The sequence below is a fragment of the Phoxinus phoxinus genome (genome assembly GCF_949152265.1).
Source record: "Phoxinus phoxinus genome assembly, chromosome: 7".
Taxonomy (NCBI): Eukaryota; Metazoa; Chordata; class Actinopteri; order Cypriniformes; family Leuciscidae; genus Phoxinus; species Phoxinus phoxinus.
The window spans coordinates 34169178-34194728 of record NC_136882.1 but is presented as its reverse complement, the minus strand read 5'-3'; the positions used below and the strand labels follow the sequence as shown (position 1 = coordinate 34194728).

Sequence of the window (25551 nt, the reverse complement as noted above, 5' to 3'; positions counted from 1 at the left end):
TTGGTAATAAAATAGACAGAATTTAAAATATGAAACTTTATAACAAAGCACAAAGCACAAAGCGATTTAAAGGATAAAAGGTGCACTAAAATGTTCTGTTCGTTCATCAACTAAAAATGATTGACTAAAAGATTGATTCTTCGAATTTAATAATTGATATTCCTTCATAAAAAGAAGCAATTGAAAATGAGAAAAATAGGTATTTAACCCAGCCCTATTTTAAATCAAAATTCATATGGATCACGGAAAAATAAAAACGCAGAATGAATAAATTATTTATTATAAATCAGCAGAGATTTACTGTAATGCTTTGTCTGCATTAGGAGGAAAACAATTACATGAGAAAAGTAGAAGGACTTATGTTTGAAGATCAGTGTTGCACGTTTACCAAATAATACTGTGCAGGGAGGAACATTTAGCGAATACAGGATTAAGTCAAAAAAGTTTAAAAGCAAAAAGTTAAGAAAAACTTGATTTGAAGTTTGGAGAAGTATGAACATGGTTTGCTAAATTAGGAATGTTTTCTGAAGTTGCAATATTGAAAGGTGGTTATTATTCTGTTGTGTACTTCCCATAGTAAGATCATTAGTTGTTAAAATCACTGTTAAACAAATGGAAATGCTGAAATATCAAGATAATGAAAATTAATTTTAAAGGGCAACCAATATTATTAAGATTGGGCTTATAAACCAAATTTAAATGTACAAGCATTGGACAATGACTCAAGTGAGGAAGGAGAAGATGATTGACGAGCCAGACCCTGGGTGTATGTGCTAGCCTAACCTCTCCCCGAAGGGTGACCCTCTACGATGCGTAAAGTGTCTGGGTCGAAGAGAAATTCTGCACTACAAGAAAAACTTTTAATAGTATAATGCATGGTTTAATGTTTTGATGTATTCTACATAACTGTGACAACCACAGGCAAGGCAGAACAAACTACACGCTCACGCTTATAACAATGTGTTACTCTTTTTTGTTTTGATAGGGAGAATTCGAAGTCTTTTACTTTCTCCATTGAAAGAAAGAAAATACAACTGAAAGAAAAGAAAATATGTGGAGAAAGATGTTTGGCTCGAATACTCCGTCAGAGTGTGGTAGCACAACCTAGTCATTGGAAAGGTGACTGAGTGACTTAATTAAGTCACTAGGTAGCATAACTGAGAGGGCTGGATTTTGAAACTACACTCTGGAAAAGGATACTAAAAGTGGGGCTTAGATAAGCCCCAGAGGAGGGAATGTTGAAGATTTTATTATTTAGAAAATAAGTAATTTAGTTACATATTAAGACACTATTATTTATTTCCTTTATGAGTGTGTGACTTTGGTTTGTCTTTTGGGGGCTTACAGAAAGGTCAAGAATGCTGATGCAGCAGTGGATTCTATTTAAGTGTGTCACATGGTGCAAGACCCTATCTAGGATGTATGACCATTTTTGGAGGCGATGTATGTATATATGTGAAAAGCTAACCGATGTTCGGGAGTCATCTCCTGAGGGGAGTCATCTCCTGCAGGAGGTTGCTCGGCTTTGTTTTGTTAAATAAAGTCTAACATTTCTGGCATCAAAGATCTCTGAGAAGTGATTTCATAAAAAGATTGAAACCACAACAACTACTGTGAATTATAATGAGAACACTATTTTAATAAAACGTTGTGAATTCTTTGGGTTTAGTTGCTGAGTTTCAGTGCATTGTTACAGGAAGAGCGCACCCACAACAGGAGATGCTACATTCACTACGTACAATGACTAACTTAGTTACATAAGTTACAGAAATTCATCTGTGCGTGATTTGTTGTAAATATAAGTTGATTTATTCATTCTTCATTCATTGTTGTTTCATGTTAAGTTAAATAATGCTAACAAAGTGAAACCTTATTGTAAAGAGTTACCTTTTGTTTATAAAGAAAGTTGGCCATAGGGGAGTACAATTATTTTAAAAGTTAAGGAATCTTACACTGGTTCAAACTAGGCAACTGTATTGTATACGTTTGATTTGTGTTGAAGTGTTTGGTATGTGGCTTTTAATGGTGAGCCTTTTGTTTTTTGTAATCAGACTCTCAAAGTATATAAAAAAATATATTTATATTATAACCAGAGACCAACCTTGAGATGATTGCAAGAGCTGCAGTAAACTGCAGATAGCGCTTGTAAGGTGATATGTATTTTCCATGTCATGATTGTTTGGCTTATTTTCGTTCAGTATACAAACAAGAATTTGTTCATTCATGTAGTTTTACTGGGCAGCAAATAAATTTAAGTATCATATAGCCTCCAAAGTGCAAATGAGATGAGGACATATGCTGCATGCTTTAGTATTTAAATCTTTATCTGCCATTGGATGTCCCATGAACGCCTGATCTCTATGTAAACAATGATATGTATTGTATGGATTACAAAGGTCAGGTTTTACAGGTATAACATGTTTAAGCACTGGTATATAAAGGAAACTCCTAAAGAGAATTGTGCACTACACCCATATCATCTGTACTCTCTGTTATTTGCTATTATTGCTGAGCAAGAGTTGCTTTTACTTACTGCTACATTTACATTTTCTGCTTTTTTCTCTCTAAACAGCTCAACAAAGCAGCAAGAATGAGTACTTGTTCGGAATCAGAAAATGGCAAAGTTGTAGTGGTAGGTTCAGGTTTTGCAGGTTTGGCTGCTGCAGCCAAGTTAGTGGAGGCAGGATTTGAAAATGTCCTGGTTCTTGAGGCAAAGGAAAGAGTTGGAGGTCGAGCGCACACCACTAAACCGTTCAGCGAGAATGTCATTGAAGTTGGAGCTAACTGGATCCACGGGCAGAAAGGAAACCCTCTGTTCAAGATTGCGAAAGAGGAGAACCTGCTATCTGAGGGACCTTCTGCACGCAAAAACATGTGCCAGCCTTGTTCTGTAACTCTTCAAGATTACTTTTTCAAAGAAGATGGGAAGCAGGTCTCCACAGAAGTTGTAGATCAGGTGAGTACATGCTTCAGCAAGCTCACTGACAAAGCTTCTGATGATGAACTCAAGAGCAGGCACAGGAAACTAACTCTAGGTTCTTATCTGGATGATGCCTTTGGTGAAGCTCCTTTAGCGGCGACAGAAGACGGCCGGCAAGTTTTTGAATGGTGCAAGAGGAATGAGTGCACAGATGAGGCTTGCTCTAGCCTCTATGAGGTTTCTGCATCTCAGATTAGCAATTACACTGCTCTAGAGGGAGAGTTTTTTAATACATTGGGAACTGGTGGTTATCGAGCAGTTTTGGATGTTCTCCTGAAAGATCTGCCTTCGGGAACTGTCCAGTGTAGTGCACCGGTCAAGAGCATCCAATGGGACTTGGTCAAAAAAGGCAGTGGTGAAGATCACAGGTATCCTGTTAAGGTCGTCTGTGAAAATGGACAGAGCTTTGAGGCAGATCATGTGATTGTCACCGTATCTCTGGGGGTTCTCAAAGACAAAGCGACAACCATGTTCGAACCATCTTTACCGGAAAAAAAGCTGTCTGCAATTGAGAATCTAGGCTTTGGGATAGTGGACAAAATTTTCCTGTTTTTTGAGAAAAGTTTCTGGCCAGAAGACTGTTCTGGGGTTCAGCTGGTGTGGAAAGAAGGGCCTGAAGATAAAGATGTTTATGAGTCTCTGTCTAAAGGAGAAACCTGGAAAAAGACGTGGTTCAAGAAGATCACAGGTTTTGATACAGTGGCTCGTCATCCCACGGCTCTGTGTGGCTGGATCACAGGTAGAGAAGCTCTGTATATGGAGAATCTTCAGGACACTGAAATCGGAGCTATCTGTGTGAGGTATGATGACAAAAATTATGGAATATATGATGTATGATCATGCATGGTCAAATATCACTCTGTCAAATATCATGCCTCTCTCCATATATATAACACTCTTCAAAGCAAAGAATGCAAATAGAAGTGCTGCTTCAGGGTGTAAAATCTCGGTGCTCTTTGGATGGGATACAGAATCTCGTTAATTGAATTAGGAACTCCAAGGCACTCGAAATGTGTGAAAAAAAGTTAAAAAGCCTTTATTTTAAGAATGGCTCTAAACATTAAAAATGGTGACAGATCCACCTACGCGTTGCGGCTACATGCCTTCGTCAGGGTGTGTTCAGTGGACACACACCCTGACGAAGGCATGTAGCCGCAACGCGTAGGTGGATCTGTCACCATTTTTAATGTTTAGAGCCATTCATAAAATAAAGGCTTTTTAACTTTTTTTCACACATTTCGAGTGCCTTGGAGTTCCTAATTCAATTAACGATATAACAAACTCTGTTTTGTCTTTAAAGGTTGCTCAGGTCTTTCACAGGCTGGTCAGTGCCAGAAGTCTCAAAGACACTGATCACCAGATGGGGTTCTGATTCCCACGTCCGTGGCTCCTATTCATATATTCCTGATGGTGTCAATGGAGTGAAAGCACACAAGGCATTAGCGTCACCTCTTCCCCCTAAATATAAATGCAGAGGCAGGAAGGTAACTCTTAATATCTTGTATAAGTCTTTGATTATTTATATATGCATATATTTAGTATGAGCCAGTGTTATCATTTAAATACTATCATTGTATTTGTAAAATGTAATAATTAACATTCATATTAATGTTTTCAGTTTTTTTTTTCTTTAATAATTTTAATTCTTTTTGTTTTTTAATATTTTTTGCCATTATACATGTTAGTGATTTTAGTACTTATAGTAGTTTCATTTCCCATTTATTTTATGACAACTTTGTTTCAATGAACATAAATAATTTTTTTTAATTATTAACAAAATTTATTTTATTTCTCTCTGTTCTTAAAGCACCTTCAGGTGTTGTTTGCTGGTGAAGCTACACATGATCAATTCTACACCACGACCCATGGAGCGTACCTCACAGGCGTCAGAGAAGCAGACAGACTCATAAGCTATTACTCTGATTGAAAATACCGCACCAAAAAGAAAAGAACATGCACTTTGGTTTCATGAAAATAACATTTTACGATCATATAACATTTTATAGACTTCTTCTCACACCCTATAGCCTTCCACACGTTTTGTGTTTAAATGACCCATAGGTAGTTTATAACTGCCTACCAAACAGCATAAATCCGAATGCTTACATCCAACTGATCACAGTACCATGCATATCTCTGTCTGGTTATATGTTATTACTCCAACATTTGTTAATTCTGGTCATTTGTTAAACTGTTATATGATGGAGAAATATGATTTCCCACACACTAAGCAATGTTAAGTCATTTTCTAAATTCTTTATTTTATTTTATTTAAGTATATTAATTAAATTACCGTAAGTAAATTAGTGGTTCTCAAACTGTGATTCATATACAGTACCCTCGGGTTGTATGCAGCAAGATCCTGAAAATTAACACCATTTAAAAAATCTTTCTAAAATTGCCTTGAATATATTTTTTTGGGGAGAAGTTGCTCAATATAAAAGGACTTTTGCAATGACACAGTGGCTTGATTAAAATAAATAGTTACACTGGGAATATCTATGGTGAGCACAGGCAACATTATAATAATCACAGATACACACATTTTATTGCATAATATATAGGCTATAAAATATGCTATATATTATTATATTATATTTGTATTTCTTATCCATCTGTTGTGATCATTTTATCATTATTTTAAATCATTTTATATGTAAAGCACCTTAAATTAGCATTGTGTATGAAATAGGCCTATGTATAAATAAACTTGCTTCGCCTTGCCATCACAGTCAAACTTTGTTTCCGAATGCTGTTCATTTGATCAACTTTTGTAAACCCAGTCAGTATAATCACAATGGAAGCATCCATTCCAACTGAAAAAGGCCTATACATGCATGCATGCATGCATCCATCACAGTTCAGAGACAAAAAAAGCTTGGTAGTCAAATTATGGTAGCCTAGTTACTCGGGAAAGATGTTCAAGTCATCCTAACTGGTAGAAAAAGCCCATGCTATAATTTGCTGGTCTCCAACACCTCTCTAAAACCAGCAAATAATACCAGCTAGCTAGCTAGACCGGCAAACGATCTTAGGCTGGTTTAAAGTGTTCTAGGATTGTAGTTAGGCTACAACAAGAGTTTAATCAGGGACGTTTAACAAACTTAGAAAAACCTTTGAAAAACCTTGGCAGTCAATGGGCCTAACACAGGTTAACTTACCTCAGACACCTCGTGGTACAGCATAATGATTATATAGCCTACTATAAATTCTAATAACTAAATATAGCCTAAAATTATTTTGTATGATTAAAGTATATTCGCGAGACAGTGCAGACAGAGACAGACACAAACCTTGAGATGATTGTAATAGCTGCAGAAAACTGTAGAAGGCGTTCGTGAGGTGGTGGGTATAAGCGATAATACGTTAAAGTTACCCATATTATGGCGATGAAGGACATTTTTCTTCGATTATTTCTCGGTTTCGTTGGTTTGCTTGAGTTGTAGCCAATATGGATTCGTTGTTTGGAGGTTTTTGATGTAGGCCTATAGGTAATTTCAGTTGATCTTAAGTTTGGGCGAAGCCACTTTACCTCAGGACCATACTGTAAAAAAAAATATAAAAAAAAAGCTCAGGACGCAGAAGTGGCCAAAAAGAATAATAGCGCCATCTTCTGCATAAGCAGAGATGTTGTAATCTGTATTTCATCCGGGGGGAGAAAATCGTGTCAAAAATATTTTATTAATTTATTTTAGTTTGTTTGGGGGTTGGACCAAGTGTATTTTTACACATTTATTTAGTTTTATGTTTTATTTTTCTACAAAGACATTTCATTTGAAATTCGTTTTAAAAAACATGCTGTCGCTGTCTTCACACTTTCGTTACCAAGGAAGAGGGAGGCATATTATGAAAACAATGTTCGTTCATGTAGTTTTACCTCTTATATAGCCTACTGTCTGAGTTTTACTGGGAAACAAATCTTTTTTGTAAGTATCATACAGTCTCCGTGCAAACGAGATGATAGGTCATGCTTCATCTTAATCTGATTGGAGAGATAATTAAGGGAATTTATTTATAAATAGCAATTAACGAATGCCCTGATCATGCATATTTTCGTCAGATGTAACTTTTTAAGTATTTTTTATTTTATGAACTTCTTCATTTTTAACATAAAAAGGGCCTTTGTGTGTAGGACACGTTTGGTCCCTTATCTCAAGTTTCAGTAACTACAAAGGTCAGGTGTTTAAGCACTGGCACATAAAGGAAACTCCTTTAGAGCATAGTGCACTACACTCATATAGCCTACCTATACTCTCTGTTATTTGCTACTTACTGCTGAGCAAGAGTTGCTTTTAATACCTACATTTCCTGCTTTTCTCTCTCTCTAAACAGCTCAACAAATCAGCAAGAATGAGTACTTGTTCAGGACCAGAAAATGGCAAAGTTGTAGTGGTAGGTTCAGGTTTTGCAGGTTTGGCTGCTGCAGCCAAGTTAGTGAAGGCAGGATTTGAAAATGTCCTGGTTCTTGAGGCAAAGGAAAGAGTTGGAGGTCGAGCGCACACCACTAAACCGTTCAGCGAGAATGTCATTGAAGTTGGAGCTAACTGGATCCACGGGCAGAAAGGAAACCCTCTGTTCAAGATTGCGAAAGAGGAGAACCTGCTATCTGAGGGACCTTCTGCACGCAAAAACATGTGCCAGCCTCGTTCTGTAACTCCTCAAGATTACTTTTTCAAAGAAGATGGGAAGCAGGTCTCCACAAAAGTTGTAGATCAGGTGAGTATGTGCTTCAGCAAGCTCACTGACAAAGCTTTTGATGATGAACTCAAGAGCAGGCACAGGAAACTATCTCTAGGTGCTTATCTGGATGATGCCTTTGGTGAAGCTCCTTTAGCGGCGACAGAAGACGGCCGGCAAGTTTTTGAATGGTGCAAGAGAATCGAATGCACAGATGAGGCTTGCTCTAGCCTCTATGAGGTTTCTGCATCTCAGATGAGCTATTACACTGCTCTAGATGGAGGATTTTTTAATACATTGGGACCTGGTGGTTATCAAGCAATCTTGGATGTTCTCCTGAAAGATCTGCCTTCGGGAACTGTCCAGTGTAGTGCACCGGTTAAGAGCATCCAATGGGACTTGGTCAAAAAAGGCAGTGGTGAAGATCACAGGTATCCTGTTAAGGTTGTCTGTGAAAATGGACAGAGCTTTGAGGCAGATCATGTGATTGTCACCGTATCTCTGGGGGTTCTCAAAGACAAAGCGACAACAATGTTCGAACCGCCTTTACCGGAAAAAAAGCTGTCTGCAATTGAGAATCTAGGCTTTGGGATAGTGGACAAAATTTTCCTTTTTTTTGAGAAAAGTTTCTGGCCAGAAGACTGTTCTGGGGTTCAGCTGGTGTGGAAAGAAGGGCCTGAAGATAAAGATGTTTATGAGTCTCTGTCCGAAGGAGAAACCTGGAAAAAGACGTGGTTCAAGAAGATCACGGGTTTTGATACAGTGGCTCGTCATCCCACGGCTCTGTGTGGCTGGATCACAGGTAGAGAAGCTCTGTATATGGAGAATCTTCAGGACACTGAAATCGGAGCTATCTGTGTGAGGTATGATGACATAAATAATGGAATATATGATGTATGATAATTTTATTGGTCAAATATCTCTGTCAAATATCATGCCTCTCTCCATAACAAACTCTGTTTTGTCTTTAAAGGTTGCTCAGGTCTTTCACAGGCTGGTCAGTGCCAGAAGTCTCAAAGACACTGATCACCAGATGGGGTTCTGATTCCCACGTCCGTGGCTCCTATACATTTATTCCTGATGGTGTCGATGGAGTGAAAGCACACAAGGCATTAGCGTCACCTCTTCCCCCTAAATATAAATGCAGAGGCAGGAAGGTAACTCTTAATATCTTGTATAAGTGTTTGATGATTTAGGTTATATATATATATATATATATTTAATTGTTATCTATATAGAACAAAACCTTAAGTAGAGTTTGATACCTCATAAGTTTTTCATAACCATTAGTATTACAAACAAACTGTTATGTATCTGCCAGTATTATTTTACTATTGTTTAATTATATACCACTATTGTATTTATTAATATTTTGAATTAGCTTTTATATTTTCAGTTTTCATTTTAATAGTAATTTAAATTTGAATAATTTTGCTGTTTTTAGCCTTTTTATTAGTTTTTGTAATACATTTATTTTTAGTTTGAGTAATTTTAGTACTAAAACTTATTTAAAAAAGTTTTCATCTAACATATATTTTTTTTATTATAAATTATTATTATTATAACTTTTTAGTTAATAAAATAAGTAAATAGTGAAATTAGTTTTATAGCTTTAGTTTCAGTCAACAATAACAATACTCATATCCACATATTCTGCTGTCAATTGCAATAGTGTAAAAGATAGTAAGCAGATTGCATTTTCCAAAATTAAGCAGTGATGAAGTTATCAACAAAATGATTTTATTTCTCTCTGTTTTTGAAGCACCTTCAGGTGTTGTTTGCTGGTGAAGCTACACATGTGAACTTCTACACCACGACCCATGGAGCGTACATTACAGGCGTCAGAGAAGCAGAAAGACTCATAAGCTATTACGCCGATTGAACATACAGTACCAAAGAGAGGGCAACCTATATTAGCATTTCATGAAGATTACATTTTATGAGTGCATAACGTTTTATAGACTTGCACAAGTCTTGTGTTCAAACGACCCAAAGGCCTACATCCAAGTGATCACTGAACCAAGCATATCTCTGTCTGGTTAATTGTTAAACTCCAACATGTTGTACGTGTAGTACTGATGGAGAAATATGCTTTCCCACACGCCAAACAATGTTAAATAATATTTTCTAAAATTGTATTAAAGTAAATACTGTAATATTTAAAAAATATTTAAAAAGACTTTACATACTGCAGCACAAATAAAGCGAGTGGTATGCAGCATTATCCTGGAAATTTACATTTGAATAATTTAATTTTCAAATTGCCTTAAAGTTTGGAAGAAAATGTTTTATCAATATAAAATATGTGGGACTTTTGCAATGCCACAGTGCCTTAAATGAATAATTTCACCGGGAATATCTATGTTTGGTCATTTAAAATAATAAACCATCGGTAGTCAAACGTTTGCACATTCCTACGTATTCCTTATTATTACTATCTACCCTTTTATTTATTATTGTTTAGAATAATAGTAAAGTCATCAAAACTATATAAAAAACATGATGATTAATGAATATGTAGTGATCAATAAAGTTTCTTAAAAAAAAAATGTTGCCGTGTATTTGATCTTCTTTGTCTAGATTCCAGCTCTGTGTTTAAACTGTGTTAATTCTCTAAACCAATTTCATGAGGTGCATCCTGAGATATTAACATTTTTTCCTTCACTATCCACTCCAAATGACCCATTCTGATTTTAATTCTAGTTATTGGAAATACATGTACACATATAGGCACAGTTTATAGTTGTCTATAAAACTAATTTAAACTATTTAAGCATAAAACCTTTAGAACGACAACTGGCTGTCTGGTGCAGTCATAATAACCTGGAGCTGAACATGCTCAAAACTGTGGAGATGATTGTGGACTTGAGGAGAAACACCCTAATATTACCTTATTACCATCATGAGCAGCACTGTGGAAGCACCACCATCTCTCAGGACCTGAAGTGGAACAATCACATTGGCTGAATCGAAAATCGCCCCCTATTCCCTCAAATAGGCAATAGGGCATTATTTTAGGGGACAGCCATTTGTAGTGGTGTCTAAAACTATAATGGACGTTATCGAGTGCACTCATTTTATCCCACATTAACAAGTGTGTAGGCCTACAGCCGATGTACACTCAACGGCTATCCGAATTCGCTCACTCATTTTCATTCACTCCTTCAAGTGAACTGTATTAGTGGACTAACGTAGGCAGGGAATAGTGATTGAGGGTTTAGGGGGCGATTTCGAATTGTGAAAAGGCTGAGCAGAGGTTGTACTTCCTTCGCCAGCTGAGGAATTTCAACCTGCCACAGGAGCTTATTGGCAACATTTAGGAACAGGAACAGCTTCTTCTCACAGGCCATTTCCCTTTAAAACAGTAAAAATGCCTCCCTAGGCAAAATGTCTGTAAGTGCCATGCCCTGCTGCTTAGTGCAATATCTTTGTAAACTCAGTTAATATTATTCATACAGTAATACTGTAATGTTCATAATCTTATTATGACTAAACCTAACTGTGTCTTTATACTTTTAGATGTTATTCTTATTTTTTATTACATGTTTCTTCTTCTTGTTGTATTTGTACAGGTATGTGTGCACTGGACGCTTCAGTACCAAGAAAAATTCCTCGTGTGTGCGAGCACACTTGGCAATAAAGCTCTTTCTGATTCTAATATTGAGCATATCTTTTATTTTGAAAAATTACGTACTTCCGGGGGTTTGTTGTTCTCTTTCGGCCGCTTGCTTCACACTGCTGCAGTCACACCGGTGATTCGGTGAATACGATCATGCATTAGAACTGGTGGAGTAAAAAAAAAGCATCTAAGAACAGGTGAGACAATATACACGTTGTATCGCAATACAGGTGCTAATGTTATGTACATTTATCTCGAGGAGTCACTTGTCGCTTTTGATCAAAAGTTTAGGACTGGAATGCGGTAATTAGCCTGCTGATGATTTAACAGCTTCTGTAATCTCACATCAGCATTCACTAATACACAAAAATGAATTAAAACCATTTAAGTATGGATCTAAATGTGAACTGTTATACTATACCGACTAGTCTCATACTAGTTTGCAGCTTTAGCTTTGCACACCTAACAAGAGCTGATCACCAGAAACACTCCCAAAGCTGTAATTTACTAATTGTAAATGAGTTTCATTAAAATATTATGTTTGCAATGTACGTTTTACTGTACGTATATGCATGTATTAAGTTGTAAACAAGTATATATCATTGTAGTATTCGTTGAACTGCCTTTAGTTATTATGTATACTGTATTGTTTTGTTATTACAGTAATGATAATTGAAATATAATTTTATTTAACAATATAGTAATGATATTTTATATATATACTGTATAAAGAATGGTTAGAGTAATGTGAATTATTTCAAATGGCATGAGAAAGTTGCTCCGCCCTCTGTAAACACTTGGGCTACGTGTTCATTTGAGATCACTTCTCTTTCTTCTTCACTCTCACTTACAAGGTGTATTCATTCAGGATGATCATCACACTCCTGTAAGCAGTTCTTCAACCTTGAAACACTGAAGATCTGCATCAACAACAACTTTCAACAATGGAGTCATTCCAAAATCATTTGAGACCTTCGAGGAAGTCATTGCTGTTTGCCTTCATCGCAGTATGGCTTTTCGTTTCTATTTCCTCCGATGAAGATTACTACAAGTTGTTAGGTACCTCGAGAGAGGCCAGTACACGTGAGATTCGGCAGGCTTTCAAAAAGCTTGCTCTCACAATGCATCCAGATAAAAACCCTGTGAGTAGCTTTATTATGGCATGCCAACCAGACTGTGTCCTCCTTTCTTGTGACACTCTGACCCTGCTGTTGTCTTTTTAGAACGATGAAACGGCCCACGACAATTTCTTGAAGATCAATCGTGCCTATGAGGTGTTGAAGGACGAGGACTTGAGGAAGAAATACGACAAGTATGGAGAGAAAGGCCTGCAAGATGAACAGCAAGGAGGAAGATATGAAAGCTGGAACTATTACAGATATGATTTTGGTAATTTAGTTCTCTACGTTACCAAAAATGTGGGTGTTATTTCATAGTGTTACAATATAAAAGTAAATGCGAAGGAAGATATGCCGTACTTGTTTATATAGCCTATATATTGGAGAAAAACCACAAGTTTTGTTTTTCAGGAATTTATGATGATGATCCAGAAATTACTACACTAGACAGAGGGGACTTTGGTAAGTGATCCTCTTAAATCGTGTGATTATGCGGTTATATTGTATTTCTAGGCAAATGGAAAAAGCGTCTGTGTGCTGGACTGACTCTCATGAAAAAATGTCCAGGTTATCCATATTTCACCCCAAAATCAAAAGATAAAAGAAAGTATTCTATTTGTAAAGTAAAATAAGAATTTCTGCAGTGTGACAATATTTCCATGACATTTCCTACTTTTTCAAATTATGCATTTTCATTTGTGCAATTTTCATTATATTGTTAATGGTGAATGGTGATTGTCATTAGTCTCTAGAGATCACTAATAATCTTCTACTGTATTACAGAAAAATATTTAATTTAGCACAAATTAAATGCTGTTAAGATGTATATTTCACAGTTTGAGTTTTTTTTATTACTTGAAGAATTAAAAAAAGTATTATGTTTAAAATAAGAATACAGAAAAGGCTAAAAATAGACTTATTTTTCTTTATACAAAATTAGTTTTTTATTTTGAATTTAGGGAGAGATATGACCTGAATTTTTTTTTTTTTTTTAATCCTCCCTTCATCTCTTTTCAGCTGATCTTGTGATATTCAAATAGAGGCCTAACCTGTTTTTTGCAAATGGCAGAGTGTTGTGACACCGGTTTTGTCTTTTTCCACAGATGCAGCTGTAAATTCTGGAGAGGTCTGGTTTGTGAATTTCTATTTCCCACGCTGCTCGCACTGTCACGAGCTTGCCCCCACGGTGCGTAACTTTCTTTTCTCCTCTTAGTCACTTCCTCAGAGCAGACATTTCAGAATTGTTCTAGGTACTGTAGTTTATTTGACTGAAAAGTGAACGCACCCCACAGTGGCGGGAGTTTGCTAAGGAAATGGACGGTGTGATTCGGATCGCTGCCGTGAACTGCGGTGATAATGGCATGTTGTGCCGGAGCAAAGGCATCAGCAGCTACCCCAGCCTCTATGTGTTCAGAACGGGAATGGTGAGGATATTCTGTCTCAATCAGTATATAATACATAAGATGTGTATAATCTAAAATATAAATGTAATCATGCCAACAGAATCCAGAAAAATACTATGGCGACAGAACAAAATCAAGCCTCACCAAATTTGCAATGCAGTTTGTGGAGAGCAAAGTGACGGAACTATGGCAAGGTCTTCCATTTTTTACATTTATTTAATTATTATAAATGTATGTTAAAGGGGTCATGACATGAGAAATCTAATTTGCCTTGATCTTTTGACAAATAAGAGGTCTTTGTTAAAACATCCTGCAAATTTATAGCGTAATGCATCCTCCTCATTATAAACAAAACATTTATTTAATCAATCTCCAAAAATGACTCGTTTGGATATTGTGGAATTTGTGACGTCCCATGGGCAAATACATTTGCGTATGCATCAACGAATAGTTATACATCATCGCACCATAGGCCCCGCCCACTGGCATTCAGTCACTGACATTTGCCTACACTAGATGTGAGTGTTGTCAAAAGTAAATAGAACCCATTATAATCAATGACACAGGATACACTGTATCCAGTGTACAGATTCGCGTTTACTTTCTGACGTATCCTCACGCTCGAGTCTGCCGAGAAGAAGGAACGTTTGCTTTGACTCGTCATGTTTAAACCGCTGGTTTGCTCATTTCTGTACAGACTTCAGAAGGATACCAGCTTCAGGAACTAGTGGATGTTTTATTTTATGGCTTCATGGATCGTGTCGGAGGATTATATGTTTGTTTCAGAGAATTTGACTGCAGATTGTTTTGAAAGCAAGGCACATTGTAATGGAGAGTTCGCAAAGAACAGGCCGATGAAGTAAATGCAGCATCTGACGGTAGCTACATCGCAAACCTTTTTCAAATCACTGACTCGTGTGTAAAACTTCCATTCTGAAATCTCAAGCAGACTTTTAATCTCCCTGAAAACTAGATTTGATCAAGTGGTGTTCACCAGATGGTCATACAATAGGTCATACAAGATTTATTCATTCTATAGGGTCATATAGGTCATTTAATGCAAGTAGAAAACATTTTTATGAAGTAAGCTCACTTAAGGACTTAATGTTATAAATATTGTATAATATTAATTGCTGGATTTTTTCTGTTTGCTTGGTTTTATTTTTATTGTATATATGTAACTTGTATTTTTGTAATTAAGTTTTTGCCATGAAGATAGCCACAGATGCTGACATGGCATTACATAAAACTACACTGATACGTACTCGTGTGTAGTAGCGAGTGTGCGGTGATACTGTTTCTTATGCAATGATGTTAGCCAATCATAACAGTGACCGTTTACAAGCCTTAAAGGAGCCACCCCTTAAAGGGTTAATTCACCCCAAAACTAAATGATACCATAATTTACTCGCCCTCAAGACATCCTAGGTGTATATGACTTTCTTCTTTCAGCCGAACAATATTAAATAATAGTCTCTTCCCAGCGTTGTAAGGGCATTTAATTGTGTCGGAGTTTTTGAAGCTCAAAAAAGCACATTCATCCATCATAAAAGTAATCTTTCAGTGGGCTAATAAAGGCCTTCTGAAGTGAAGCGATGGGTTTTTGTAAGTGAAAAATCTGTATTTGAAACTTTATAATCACCATCATTTATTGTTTATTTTTATGATGGATGGATGAGCTTTTTGGAGCTTCAAAAACTTGTGAGCATGAAGAGTCTGGATATTATTTAATATAATTCTGATTGTATTCGGCTGAAAGAAGAAAGTCAGATAGGATGGCTTGAGATTAAATTATGGGATAATTTTCATTTTTGGGTGAACTATTCCATTAGAAAAAAGATCTTACAAACAGGGTCAGAATGAGGGTTGAAAATAATAGTTTTCCCACTTTTATACATGTGTTTTTTTGTGTGTGAAAAAAACTTAACATTATAAGTGAACCTCACGGAACACATTAAAATATATATTTTTTAAATCCATGTCGTGACCCCTTTAATACTTTTCTTTTTTGTGCTATTTGGTGTGTTTAGATACCTTTTCACTCGGTATTTACGACTGTTTATCCTTGAATTCAAATAAAAAAAATAAGAAATGATAGTGTGTATAAAAAAGCATGTTTCCTCCCAAATTCTGTTACAGTAATGCAAAAAAAACTCTTATATTCATTAAAAAAATGTGAAATATATTGTTGTAAAGTATTAATATAACATTAAGTTTATATAGTCTTGTATGTTGTACTGCATGTACTGATTTATGCTTAAAATTGTTTTGTAAAATGGATTTTCATTTTCAGGGAACATTTCCGATGAGATTGATCGGGCATTTGCTGAAAGAATCGGCTGGTTGATAAGTTTCTGTGCAGACACTGGGGGTGAGACAGCTACTAAACCTTAGGTTAACATTTTCAAATGTAAAACCTTGTTTTCTTAAAATATCACTAAAATGACACACTTTTTTTTCATAGATTGTCTGGAATCTCAGACAAGACGGAAGCTAGCTGGAATGTTGGTAAGCGTTGAGCTGATCATGTTTAACCAGATTCAAGTATCACATATTGTAAACAAAGCATTTAATAAAGTATGTTATTGTCTCGTGAGCATGAATGAACATGTTTCTCTCCACAGGACGGTCTGGTCAATGTAGGATGGATGGATTGCTCCAAACAGGCAGATTTGTGCGAGAGCTTTGAGATCACCACTAGCACAACGGCCCTCTTTCCCCCTGGCAGTTCCCTTGCTCAGAAAGGCAGCGTATTGGTAGGGAACTTCTTTCTAAGGGGGTGTTTACATGACACTTCAACTAAAAACAGAAAAAAAATTCATGCTTGTTAGCCATTCATTAACACGACAACAGTTTTGGGGATCTGAAAATTAAAACGGGTTCCAAAGTGCACGTTTTTGAAAACGATACCATTATTGTCTCCGTGTAAACTACAAAAACGTAAATTTGTGAAAACGGTCACGTCATGCGCGCATGTGTATTACGTGTTCAGTGAGGTTTGTTAACGCTTCTCCAGCAAAGTGTAGATTTACTGTTTGTATTCACCGCCACTGCATTTTTTGTAGTTTTTGTGGATCCGTGTGAAACTTTTCAAAAATGTTTCTGTTTTTACGGCATTGTTGTTGTGTAAACATACGCTAAATATTGCATCCTGTCCAGTTGTAGTAGTTCTTAATTGGGCCAATCTGATGGGCTGGTTTTCATTTTGATTGTATTAACTTTGCAGTTTATCCAGAGTTTGGATACTAGAGATATATATGCACAAGTGTTGCAGCATCTGCCTGACCTGGAGATTCTTACAAAGAGCAGCTTCGAGGTAAGAGTGCAAGTGACATTTAATGAATATCATAAGAACCAGGTACAGCTGTAAAAAAAAGTTTGTTTGCACTGAACTGAATGTAGTCCTGTACCGCACCCTGAACTACCTGCAGTATCACTGTTTACACAGTAACTGACGCGCTGGATGAAATATGATTGCGTGGCATAATTATGTGCATCTGTTTGGAAATGTCATGAAAGATACCCTATTAATGATCAGGTTTTTTTTTCTTCTGATTTTGTCACTTCAGCATAAATTGGCTCATCATCGATGGCTCGTCAGTTTCTCCTTTGGACACAACAATTTGGCAACACATGAGTATAAAAAACTCAAAGCTCTTCTTAAGGACTCTAACATACAGGTTCTTGATTTCTTTTTTTATTTAGAGTTAACTTAAATTAAATGATTTCTTCTGCTTTTGTTGTTCTAAACCCGTATGACTGACTTTTGTCCTTTAAACACAAGAGTAGTCATTCTGAAGAGTGGTCATGCTGCTTGTTACCATATCATCAAGCTGCAAAAAGCACCATAAAAGTCGTTTGTATGACTTATGTGCAATATAATCCTAGTGTTTTGAAGCTAAGAATCAGTCTTTTTCTCACATAAAGCTATCGTATGGCTTTGAACAACTCATATAGTACTTTCATGGTGCTTTCACCTATTTTTTGAGGCAGAAAATCGTACAGGTTAAGAACAACATGAGCGAGTAAATGGTGGCAGAACATTTGCTGTTTTTACTGTTTTATGCATTACATAGGTCATATGAGTTCTGGTATATGGTGCTGTTGTGTTGGATTCATTGCGTTCATCTGTTTGCACAGGTGGGGAAGGTGGACTGCGTCTCAGATTTAGAGCTGTGTGCTTCTCTGTATATACAGAAGCCCTGTGTGGCTGTTTTTAAAGGGGTTGGAATTCATGATTTTGAGATTTACCATGGTGAGTTTTTGTAACACTTCTGGTTCTAAATAACAAAAACAAGTGTGTTTTAGCCCTCTGATGCATAAATTATTCAAGTAATTTACACATTATTCAAGTAATTTACACATTATTTTAAGGTAAGTACTAAGTAATATTACTTAACTACATGTACTTAGCATAGAGTTACAATAGTAAGTTGTAGTACATGTAATAACGTTTAACTATGTCACCTTAAAATAAAGTGTTACCAAATATTTAAATGCTTGCTTATACATTAAAGTTACACGCATATTGGGAAAGAGAGCAGTCATGTTGAATTTGTTGTCATAAATATACAATGGCATATGAAGAGGACGATCAAACACACTTCCTTTAAAAAAAAAAGACATCTCTATATGTTCACTAATAGTGTGAAATATTATTACAATTTAAACAAACTGTTTTCTACATTTAATATATATTTTAAAATGTAATTTTTTCCGGTGATGCAAAGCTGAATTTTCAGCATCATTTCTCCAGTCTTCAGTGTCACATGATCCTTCAGAAATCATTCTAATATAACGATTTGCTGGTTAAGAAATATTTATCATCAGTGTTGAATACCGATGTGATTCTTAATATTTTTGTGGAAACAGTGATACATTTTTTTTAGGATTCTTTGATGACTAGAAAGCTCAAAAGAGCAGCATTTATTTGAAATATATATTTTTTGTAACATACATTTCTTTACTGTCAGTATTAATTTCTTTAAAAAAAAAATCTAACCCCCAAATGTAAACAGTAATGTAGTTAGTAAAGGTCAAATAGTAATGTAGTTGGTAAAGTTCAAATAGTAATGTAGTTAGTAAAGGTCAAATGTGGTTTGGATGTAACTACACCCCCTAAATGGCTAAAACTGTTTTTTTAAGATGTCCTGTATCAGAGTTAAAAGGCATTACAACCTGTAAACATTCATCCAAATTGGTCACATTTAGTTTGGTATTGGTCTAAAATGTTTGTGATTTGTACTTTGTGTTAAATCTCCAGGTAAGGATGCCCTTTACAACGTTGTGGCCTTTGCAAAAGAGAGCGTGAACGCCCACGTCACCACCCTCAGGCCAGAGAACTTCCCCAGCCACGAGAAGGAGCCCTGGCTGGTTGATTTCTTCGCTCCTGTGAGTTATTCCATCTAAACCTCTGCTGAAGTCTCCATTTGAACACTAATGATTATACTTGCATTACCATGGTAACTTCCTTGATGCATCAAACACAGTAGGGTGAGAAATGATTTGCGGAGGCAAGCACAGTGAACATTACTGACACAGTGTGAAATGCATACATTAAAAGCATCATTTGTATTTGTGTTTGAAATGCAGCTTCTTTATTATGCGTCATTATTCTGTCCTACAGTGGTGTCCGCCATGTCGAGCTCTTCTCCCTGAGTTGAGAAAAGCCTCCATCCAGCTCTTTGGACAGCTGAAGTTTGGGACTCTCGACTGTACCGTGCACGAGGGGCTCTGCAACATGGTACTGAGATTCACACCTTCGCTCAAACGTTGCAGAATTTGACAGTTGATTGGGCATGATGGCTTATGTGCTCAATATTTCTAGCATAATAATGTGGTTTCCTGCAATGCTTATTAGGGTACTTATTAGGGATTGAGATTCTCATTGGTTTCCTGTCTTAGTTAACAGATCTGTTTATAGAATCATCATAAAACCTTCTGAATCTTTGCCACAGGAAACCACAGCATCTGACTTATGTGTTACTTTCTCTTCATATTGCTTAAAAGTGAAGGGTGTCATTTCTGTACCACTAGCAGCTAAATCGCAAAACATTTTATAATAATGAATGTTTCTTACACGGAAAAGTAGCAAAATTGCAAAAATATGTATTATTTTTATTATTATCATTATTGTTATTGATTATATTAGTAATTATTCATATATATTATATTTAGTAATAATATCTTAATACATTTTATTATAATTGTTGTTCCTGTTATATTTTTTAAACCAGTTTCAAACACTCCCTATCTTCCTGCACTGACAGAGATATACCTGCCTCACATTGCCTTTGACTTTGTTTATATTTCATCTATGATTATTGTTTACCTTTTCATTGTATATAAATGTGTTTATTTTACCTGAGTTTGAAGGTTCAGGTGACAGCCGGTTCTCATCTCTTGCATCTTTCCCTTCTTCAGTACAACATTCATGCATATCCAACAACTGTAATCTTCAACAAGTCCAGCATTCATGAGTATGAGGGCCATCACTCTGCAGACGGCATCCTGGAGTTCATACAGGTGAGAAAGAGCTGGGGCACAGATTACGGTTACATTTCTTCATACTCTCATTCATAAGTCATACACGCACCTGTTTAGATGAAATAGATTGTGTCTATTGCAGGACCTTGTGAACCCTGTAGTGGTGACTTTGACCCCAGAGTCATTCCAAGAGCTGGTGAAGAGACGCAAGTCCTCAGAGACATGGATGGTGGATTTCTACGCGCCGTGGTGTGGCCCTTGCCAGGCCCTGCTGCCTGAGTGGAGGAGAATGGCACGGGTATCTGCCCTCATATATAATACTGACAGTTACACTTTTCTTTTTTACTTTTTATTACCGTTTTTTGCAGTTGTATATGATCTGTGAAAGCCCTTTAAAGCACTTGTCCACAAATGAAACTGTCCACGATTTAATCGTGATTTGTGATAACCGAAATCTGAGAAGTCAAATTTGCCTAAAATATTTTGTTTTCTTTATTATTTAATGTTAAGATATTTTATATAAATATTTAGATTTAAGAATTTATTAATTGTAAATAATATTTAGAATTTGAAATTTTACTCATATAATTTTAACCTGTGCAATATTTGTTTTGCAAAGCCTCAAAGGTAGTCATTTTAAATATTTCCAAGTGTATCCTTAAGGTGTATCCATTTTAAGCTTACACTTTACGTGAAATAAAAAAAAAGACAATTTATTGCAGTAATTTCTCATTTGACAAGTAATTGCTTGCAAAAATGTCATGATCGTAACTACCCTATTTGTGTCTGTTCTAGATGCTGAGTGGGATTGTAAACGTGGGAACAGTCGACTGCCAGAGAGACCACTCGTTCTGCCAGAGCGAGAGTGTCCGAGCTTACCCAGAGATCCGCCTGTTCCCTCAGAACAGCAACCGCAGAGACCAGTACCAGTGAGTGTACTTTACATTCCCTACCTCATATACAATTACACCACACTTCAACAAGTTCTGCGTTTCTCTCCCATTGTTAACAGGAGCTACAATGGATGGCACCGGGATGCCTTTTCGCTCAAGTCTTGGGCCTTGAGGTGAGCCGGATTAATTCTCACAAAATATCCATAAATTCGCCAGCGCTTTAATCAGCTTATACTATTTGATTAATAGTTTTCGGTAAGCATACAAGATACTTGATTAGATTAATTTCAGTACAATTTTAGCTTGTAGCTTTTATAACAACATGATATGATAATAAGCCAATTTTTTTTATTGGCTTTGCTATTGTTATATGCAGTGCATTGTGTCATTACCTTATCAACATGCTAACGTGTAACTCTACTGAATTAAAGTTGCTTTTGGTTCCATTTCTGTTAGGATGCTGTCTATGTAGGCAGAGCTAGATTACATAACCTCAAACCCATGTTGTCTTCTGCCCGTAGCTCGCTGCCTCGTGCCTCGGTGGATCTGTCACCTGAGGACTTTAAGAGAAAGGTTTTGGGAGGGAAGGATCACTGGGTGTTGGATTTCTACGCCCCATGGTGTGGCCCATGCCAGCAATTTGCCCCTGAGTTTGAAGTTCTTGCCAGGGTAAGACTAATTTGTGCAGACATCTGATAAAGAACATTTCGCAAAGTGAGAATCATATTTTAAATATTATGCTTTTCTTTTCACAATTAAACTCTAAAAACTTAACATACAAACTGTATTTAAAGGTAGTCAAAGTTTATATAAATATATACACGCACACATTTTTGTAAAATAGTATTTTTGTCAAATAGTATATATATATATACACACACACATTTTATCTCATTTGTAGCGCTTCATGTGATTTGAAGTACACGTCTTGTACCTTTGTCTTTGATTTGAAGCAAAAAGTATTTGAAAAATGGACAAAGTTTGTAATATTGTAATTCACCACATGGCTGGCTGGGTTTATGGCTTTTTTTTTTTTTTTTTATCCCTATGGGGAAGATACTTCCTGAACCAAGTTTGCACTTGCTTATTTTATAGTTTTGTGTATCTGTGTAATCTCAAGATTGTCTTTGGGTCGTTCTCAAATCATGCTGGAGAACGTGATCATCAGGTTTTGTTCATGTCAGCTCCAGTGCTAACAGTCATTAAAGCAGAAGGCAGATTCAGTTTAGACTTTTCACTCAAATTGAAAATTAAAAATGCAGTAAAAAGGGCAATTGTAATGAAAAAATGCAGCACAGGAACATTTTCACTGGCTCTTGACTAGCTTCAATCAGTGCAGGTGCTCTGATCGTGAATAATTCAAAGCATCGGTCATCTATTCCTCCCGTCTGCAGATGATGAAGGGAACGGTGCGAGCTGGTAAAGTGGACTGCCAGGCACACTACCAGACCTGCCAGAGCGCTGGGATCAAGGCTTACCCCACTGTCCGATTCTACCCCCACCTCGGCACCACACGGGTACGGCACAAGCGCTGGCCATCGTAATGTTCCAGATGCTCTCCGGGTTATTTCTGTATCTACTCAAACCTCTCTATCTTTGTGTCCCAAACTCTTGTAGCGAGATCATGGAGGAGAGCATATTAACAGCAAAGATGCCACCGTCATCGCAGACATTCTCCGACAGAGACTCCAGCATCTAGCGGTACAGGGAAAGTCCTCCAAACATAAAGTAAGATACTCGCTGCCTATTGCCTCTCTCTACTTTTGCTTTAAGAATCATTTTGCTATGATCCGAACTGAATAATTTGACATGGAAAAAACACAAAACGCAGGGTTAAAATGAAACTGTTAAATTAAAATGAATCTCCTCATGTTGAATCTTAAGAATTGTGCTGTGACAATCCAGTTTATTATTATTATTCAAAATAGGGCTGCTGATCAGGATTATGGCAAATCATAATCCTGATTAGTTTGGTCAGTATAGAGAGCCTAAGTCCCGCCCCTCCGCTTCCGGCTCATGGGACCTTATTTCGGAAAAATAGTCAATGGCGAGAGACAACTTATCTTTTTATTCCGTCCGAACGATGCCCTGAATTACACATATGAAAACAGAAGAGTAACATTTAGTTTTATGTGAAAATCGCTCAATGAACTACATCTCTCGTCTCGCACTATACGTCACCATTGCTCGTATGTGTGCAGTCTGGTACAAAACACTCAGGCATGACGGCGTAACGTTACGATTATAACGTAAGACTATAGAAAAAATGACAGACGTTAGCTTCAGTAAAGTTAGATTCATTCATTGAGAGAAAAGGTATGACGTCACATGTGCGCCTTGTGGGTTTGTAGGCTTTGTAATTATGTATTTTCACAGTCTTATACCTCAACAGTTTTACATCAAACTGCGACTTTCTTGACTTTAAAATGTATCTTTTAAATTGAAAAACATCATATGTGTAATTCAGGGCACAATTCAAACGAGATCAAAATATTTGTTGTCTCTCGCCATTGACTACCATACAATATTTTTCCGAAATAAGGTCCCATGCTGTCAACCGGAAGGGGAGGGACTTAGGCTCTCTATTGAGATCACAGTAAACATGATTACTCATTGATTAAAAAAGATTTTTAAAGAAACTTTTAACAGTGGATTTCCTTGAACTTTAAATATGATTATACTGACAAACAATTAAAAAATAAATGTAAAACGTGAGATAAAATACATTAATATATTGATTGAGTTCAACTTAAATGCCAAATCAACACATTTCTACTGACTGACTATGATATATGTATTACCCCTTCAATCACTGGCCATTTGTTACAAAATCCCGCCCATTTGAGAGCTCGACCAATCGCCATACAGAGAAGCAAGCCTCTAGGCAGGAAGTAAAGTGATTAAAAGCCCAATGTCCAATGAATAAGCAGAATTTTCCCAACACAAATGTAGCTAATTTTATCTCGATTATCCTGTTTTCATAATCGTTGAAAGCCAGCATCATAATTAAAAAGAACGTACAATTAATCACGCAGCCCTTTTTAAAAAAAGTCAACGTTTTTATTCATAGCATCTTTTTCATTTCCTTTCCTACAGGATGAACTATAGGACACATCTTGCCATCCACAGAAGCTGTTGTATGTGGCATGGTGAGAGTGATGGGAGAAAACGCACACTCATGAACTCACTTTGATGAGCGCAAGAGATTTGTTTGAGTTTTTTGACTGCCAAATGGACTGTAGAAAGGAGCGGCCTCACCTCGACTGCTTCAGAGAAGGCTTTGAGGAGGGAATCAGGGTTCAGATGCACCTTTAAATGTGTTACTGATTCAAGGAGAGGTCACCACAGTGCAATTATTTATGATCCTCTGTAATCTATGAATGTACTGTGAAAAAGTGTCTTCATTTCCTTACAGAGACTGTATTTATGTCTGTAACAATAGATGTATTTTCTCACAGCTGCTCCGTTTTCAATTGGATTTCTGTGATTAAACGGTCTGGTAAAATGTGCAGATTTTAAGAGAGTTGTATTTTACTTGGTATTTCTGAACAATTTTAGAAGACTTTTATTTTAATGTGATTCTAGAACTACAATGGAGTACTTTTAACCATTTTAGTTTATAGCAACTATTTGTTTGAAGAGATTCTTTATAGAATACCCCCCCCCCCCCTTTTTTAAGTTTTTTTGTTTGTTTGTTTTTTGTTTTTTAAACTTTGTTTACAGATATTCCTGTATTAAAGGTGTGTGAATGTTCTCCAGGTGGCCACTAGGAGGCAGTGATTTAACATCAAGTTCTCAAAGGCCTCTTATATTGAATGTTTGCATTTATTCTGAGGGATTTTCACTATTGTTTTGTAGAAACAACAGCTTATTAAACATGACACAATGCCCTGTTTATGTTAAATGGTTCTTTCTGATATTTTGTTACTGGCTGTGTTGACTGAGTTACTATGTTGTTGTTCAATATAGGGGTTTAATTAAACAAGTTCTGTATAGCACATATTAACTATATTTCTAATATTTGCAGAGAAATAGTTAAATATTGTCTCAAATTTCAAAAGATTACTTGAAGTTGTATGTGTAGTGGGTCCCTTTATGTTACTAGTAATGTAATGTTTTTATAATCATTTTTTAAATTCCAAACTCTTTGAATTATACAGGCTTTATACCCCTTCTATTTGCACATATTCCATTAATATTTAAGTAAATGGTTTATTAAGATATGAACGAGCACCAGGTTCAAGGTTTGGCTGGTTAGCATGGTCTGCTGGTACATGTTGCGCCTACAACATAACAGGGCCAAAAATCAAGTTTTTTCATGGTTTAACTTTATTTTAATAGTCCACTTTAGACATTCTACTAACTATAAGTAACT

The 25551-nt window shown here is 36.3% G+C and overlaps 4 protein-coding genes across 8 annotated transcripts in view; 3 read left to right on the top strand and 1 right to left on the bottom strand.

Annotated features, from left to right (window-relative positions):
• The window catches only part of LOC307001555 (inactive all-trans-retinol 13,14-reductase-like), a 70735-nt gene extending 50450 nt beyond the window's left edge, over positions 1-20285 (bottom strand). The window contains exons 1-2 of one of the 4 annotated variants that reach the window (XM_079618209.1): positions 20161-20285; positions 11352-11440 (exon numbers count right to left, since the gene is read on the bottom strand). The gene's annotated coding sequence lies outside the window, so the exon portion shown is untranslated. Of the gene's footprint in view, positions 1-2101; positions 2114-6273; positions 6350-11351; positions 11441-20160 lie in introns of those variants that run through there. The other 3 variants (XM_079618212.1, XM_079618222.1, XM_079618211.1) reach the window with 3 other exon arrangements.
• LOC307001557 (spermine oxidase-like) lies at positions 2463-5714 on the top strand. The gene is made up of 3 exons (XM_079618224.1): positions 2463-3780; positions 4281-4464; positions 4788-5714. Exons 1-3 carry the CDS (start codon positions 2591-2593, stop codon positions 4905-4907), a joined length of 1494 nt encoding a protein of 497 aa, XP_079474350.1. The 5' UTR covers positions 2463-2590; the 3' UTR covers positions 4908-5714.
• LOC307001556 (spermine oxidase-like) lies at positions 6604-10196 on the top strand. Its single transcript, XM_079618223.1, has 4 exons — positions 6604-6906; positions 7313-8520; positions 8631-8814; positions 9420-10196. Exons 2-4 carry the CDS (start codon positions 7331-7333, stop codon positions 9537-9539), a joined length of 1494 nt encoding a protein of 497 aa, XP_079474349.1. The 5' UTR covers positions 6604-6906; positions 7313-7330; the 3' UTR covers positions 9540-10196.
• On the top strand, positions 11324-25176 carry dnajc10 (DnaJ (Hsp40) homolog, subfamily C, member 10). 2 transcript variants are annotated; one of them, XM_079618207.1, is made up of 23 exons: positions 11324-11473; positions 12145-12418; positions 12500-12665; positions 12806-12856; positions 13498-13580; positions 13687-13818; positions 13898-13991; positions 16091-16168; positions 16262-16305; positions 16422-16553; positions 17024-17113; positions 17367-17477; positions 17938-18052; positions 19061-19188; positions 19424-19540; positions 20221-20322; positions 20426-20581; positions 21079-21212; positions 21296-21349; positions 21698-21845; positions 22571-22693; positions 22794-22904; positions 24273-25173. In XM_079618207.1, the coding sequence occupies exons 2-23, from the start codon at positions 12221-12223 to the stop codon at positions 24282-24284; spliced, it is 2379 nt and encodes a 792-aa protein (XP_079474333.1). In that variant the 5' UTR covers positions 11324-11473; positions 12145-12220; the 3' UTR covers positions 24285-25173. The 2 variants fall into 2 exon arrangements, with proteins under 2 accessions (XP_079474333.1, XP_079474332.1); XM_079618206.1 differs by having other exon boundaries at positions 11347-11473; positions 12131-12418; positions 24273-25176.
• The last annotated feature ends 375 nt before the right edge of the window (positions 25177-25551 follow it).

Bases quoted from the DNA above. Each gene is read 5' to 3' on its own strand.
- LOC307001557 (XM_079618224.1), top strand. From the start codon at position 2,591: ATGAGTACTTGTTCGGAATCAGAAAATGGCAAAGTTGTAGTGGTAGGT. The intron at 3,781-4,280 runs GTATGATGACAA...TTGTCTTTAAAG, and splicing joins ATCGGAGCTATCTGTGTGAG to GTTGCTCAGGTCTTTCACAG. The intron at 4,465-4,787 runs GTAACTCTTAAT...CTGTTCTTAAAG, and splicing joins ATAAATGCAGAGGCAGGAAG to CACCTTCAGGTGTTGTTTGC.
- LOC307001556 (XM_079618223.1), top strand. From the start codon at position 7,331: ATGAGTACTTGTTCAGGACCAGAAAATGGCAAAGTTGTAGTGGTAGGT. The intron at 8,521-8,630 runs GTATGATGACAT...TTGTCTTTAAAG, and splicing joins ATCGGAGCTATCTGTGTGAG to GTTGCTCAGGTCTTTCACAG. The intron at 8,815-9,419 runs GTAACTCTTAAT...CTGTTTTTGAAG, and splicing joins ATAAATGCAGAGGCAGGAAG to CACCTTCAGGTGTTGTTTGC.
- dnajc10 (XM_079618206.1), top strand. From the start codon at position 12,221: ATGGAGTCATTCCAAAATCATTTGAGACCTTCGAGGAAGTCATTGCTG. The intron at 13,581-13,686 runs GTGCGTAACTTT...CGCACCCCACAG, and splicing joins GTCACGAGCTTGCCCCCACG to TGGCGGGAGTTTGCTAAGGA. The intron at 19,189-19,423 runs GTGAGTTATTCC...TCTGTCCTACAG, and splicing joins TGGTTGATTTCTTCGCTCCT to TGGTGTCCGCCATGTCGAGC.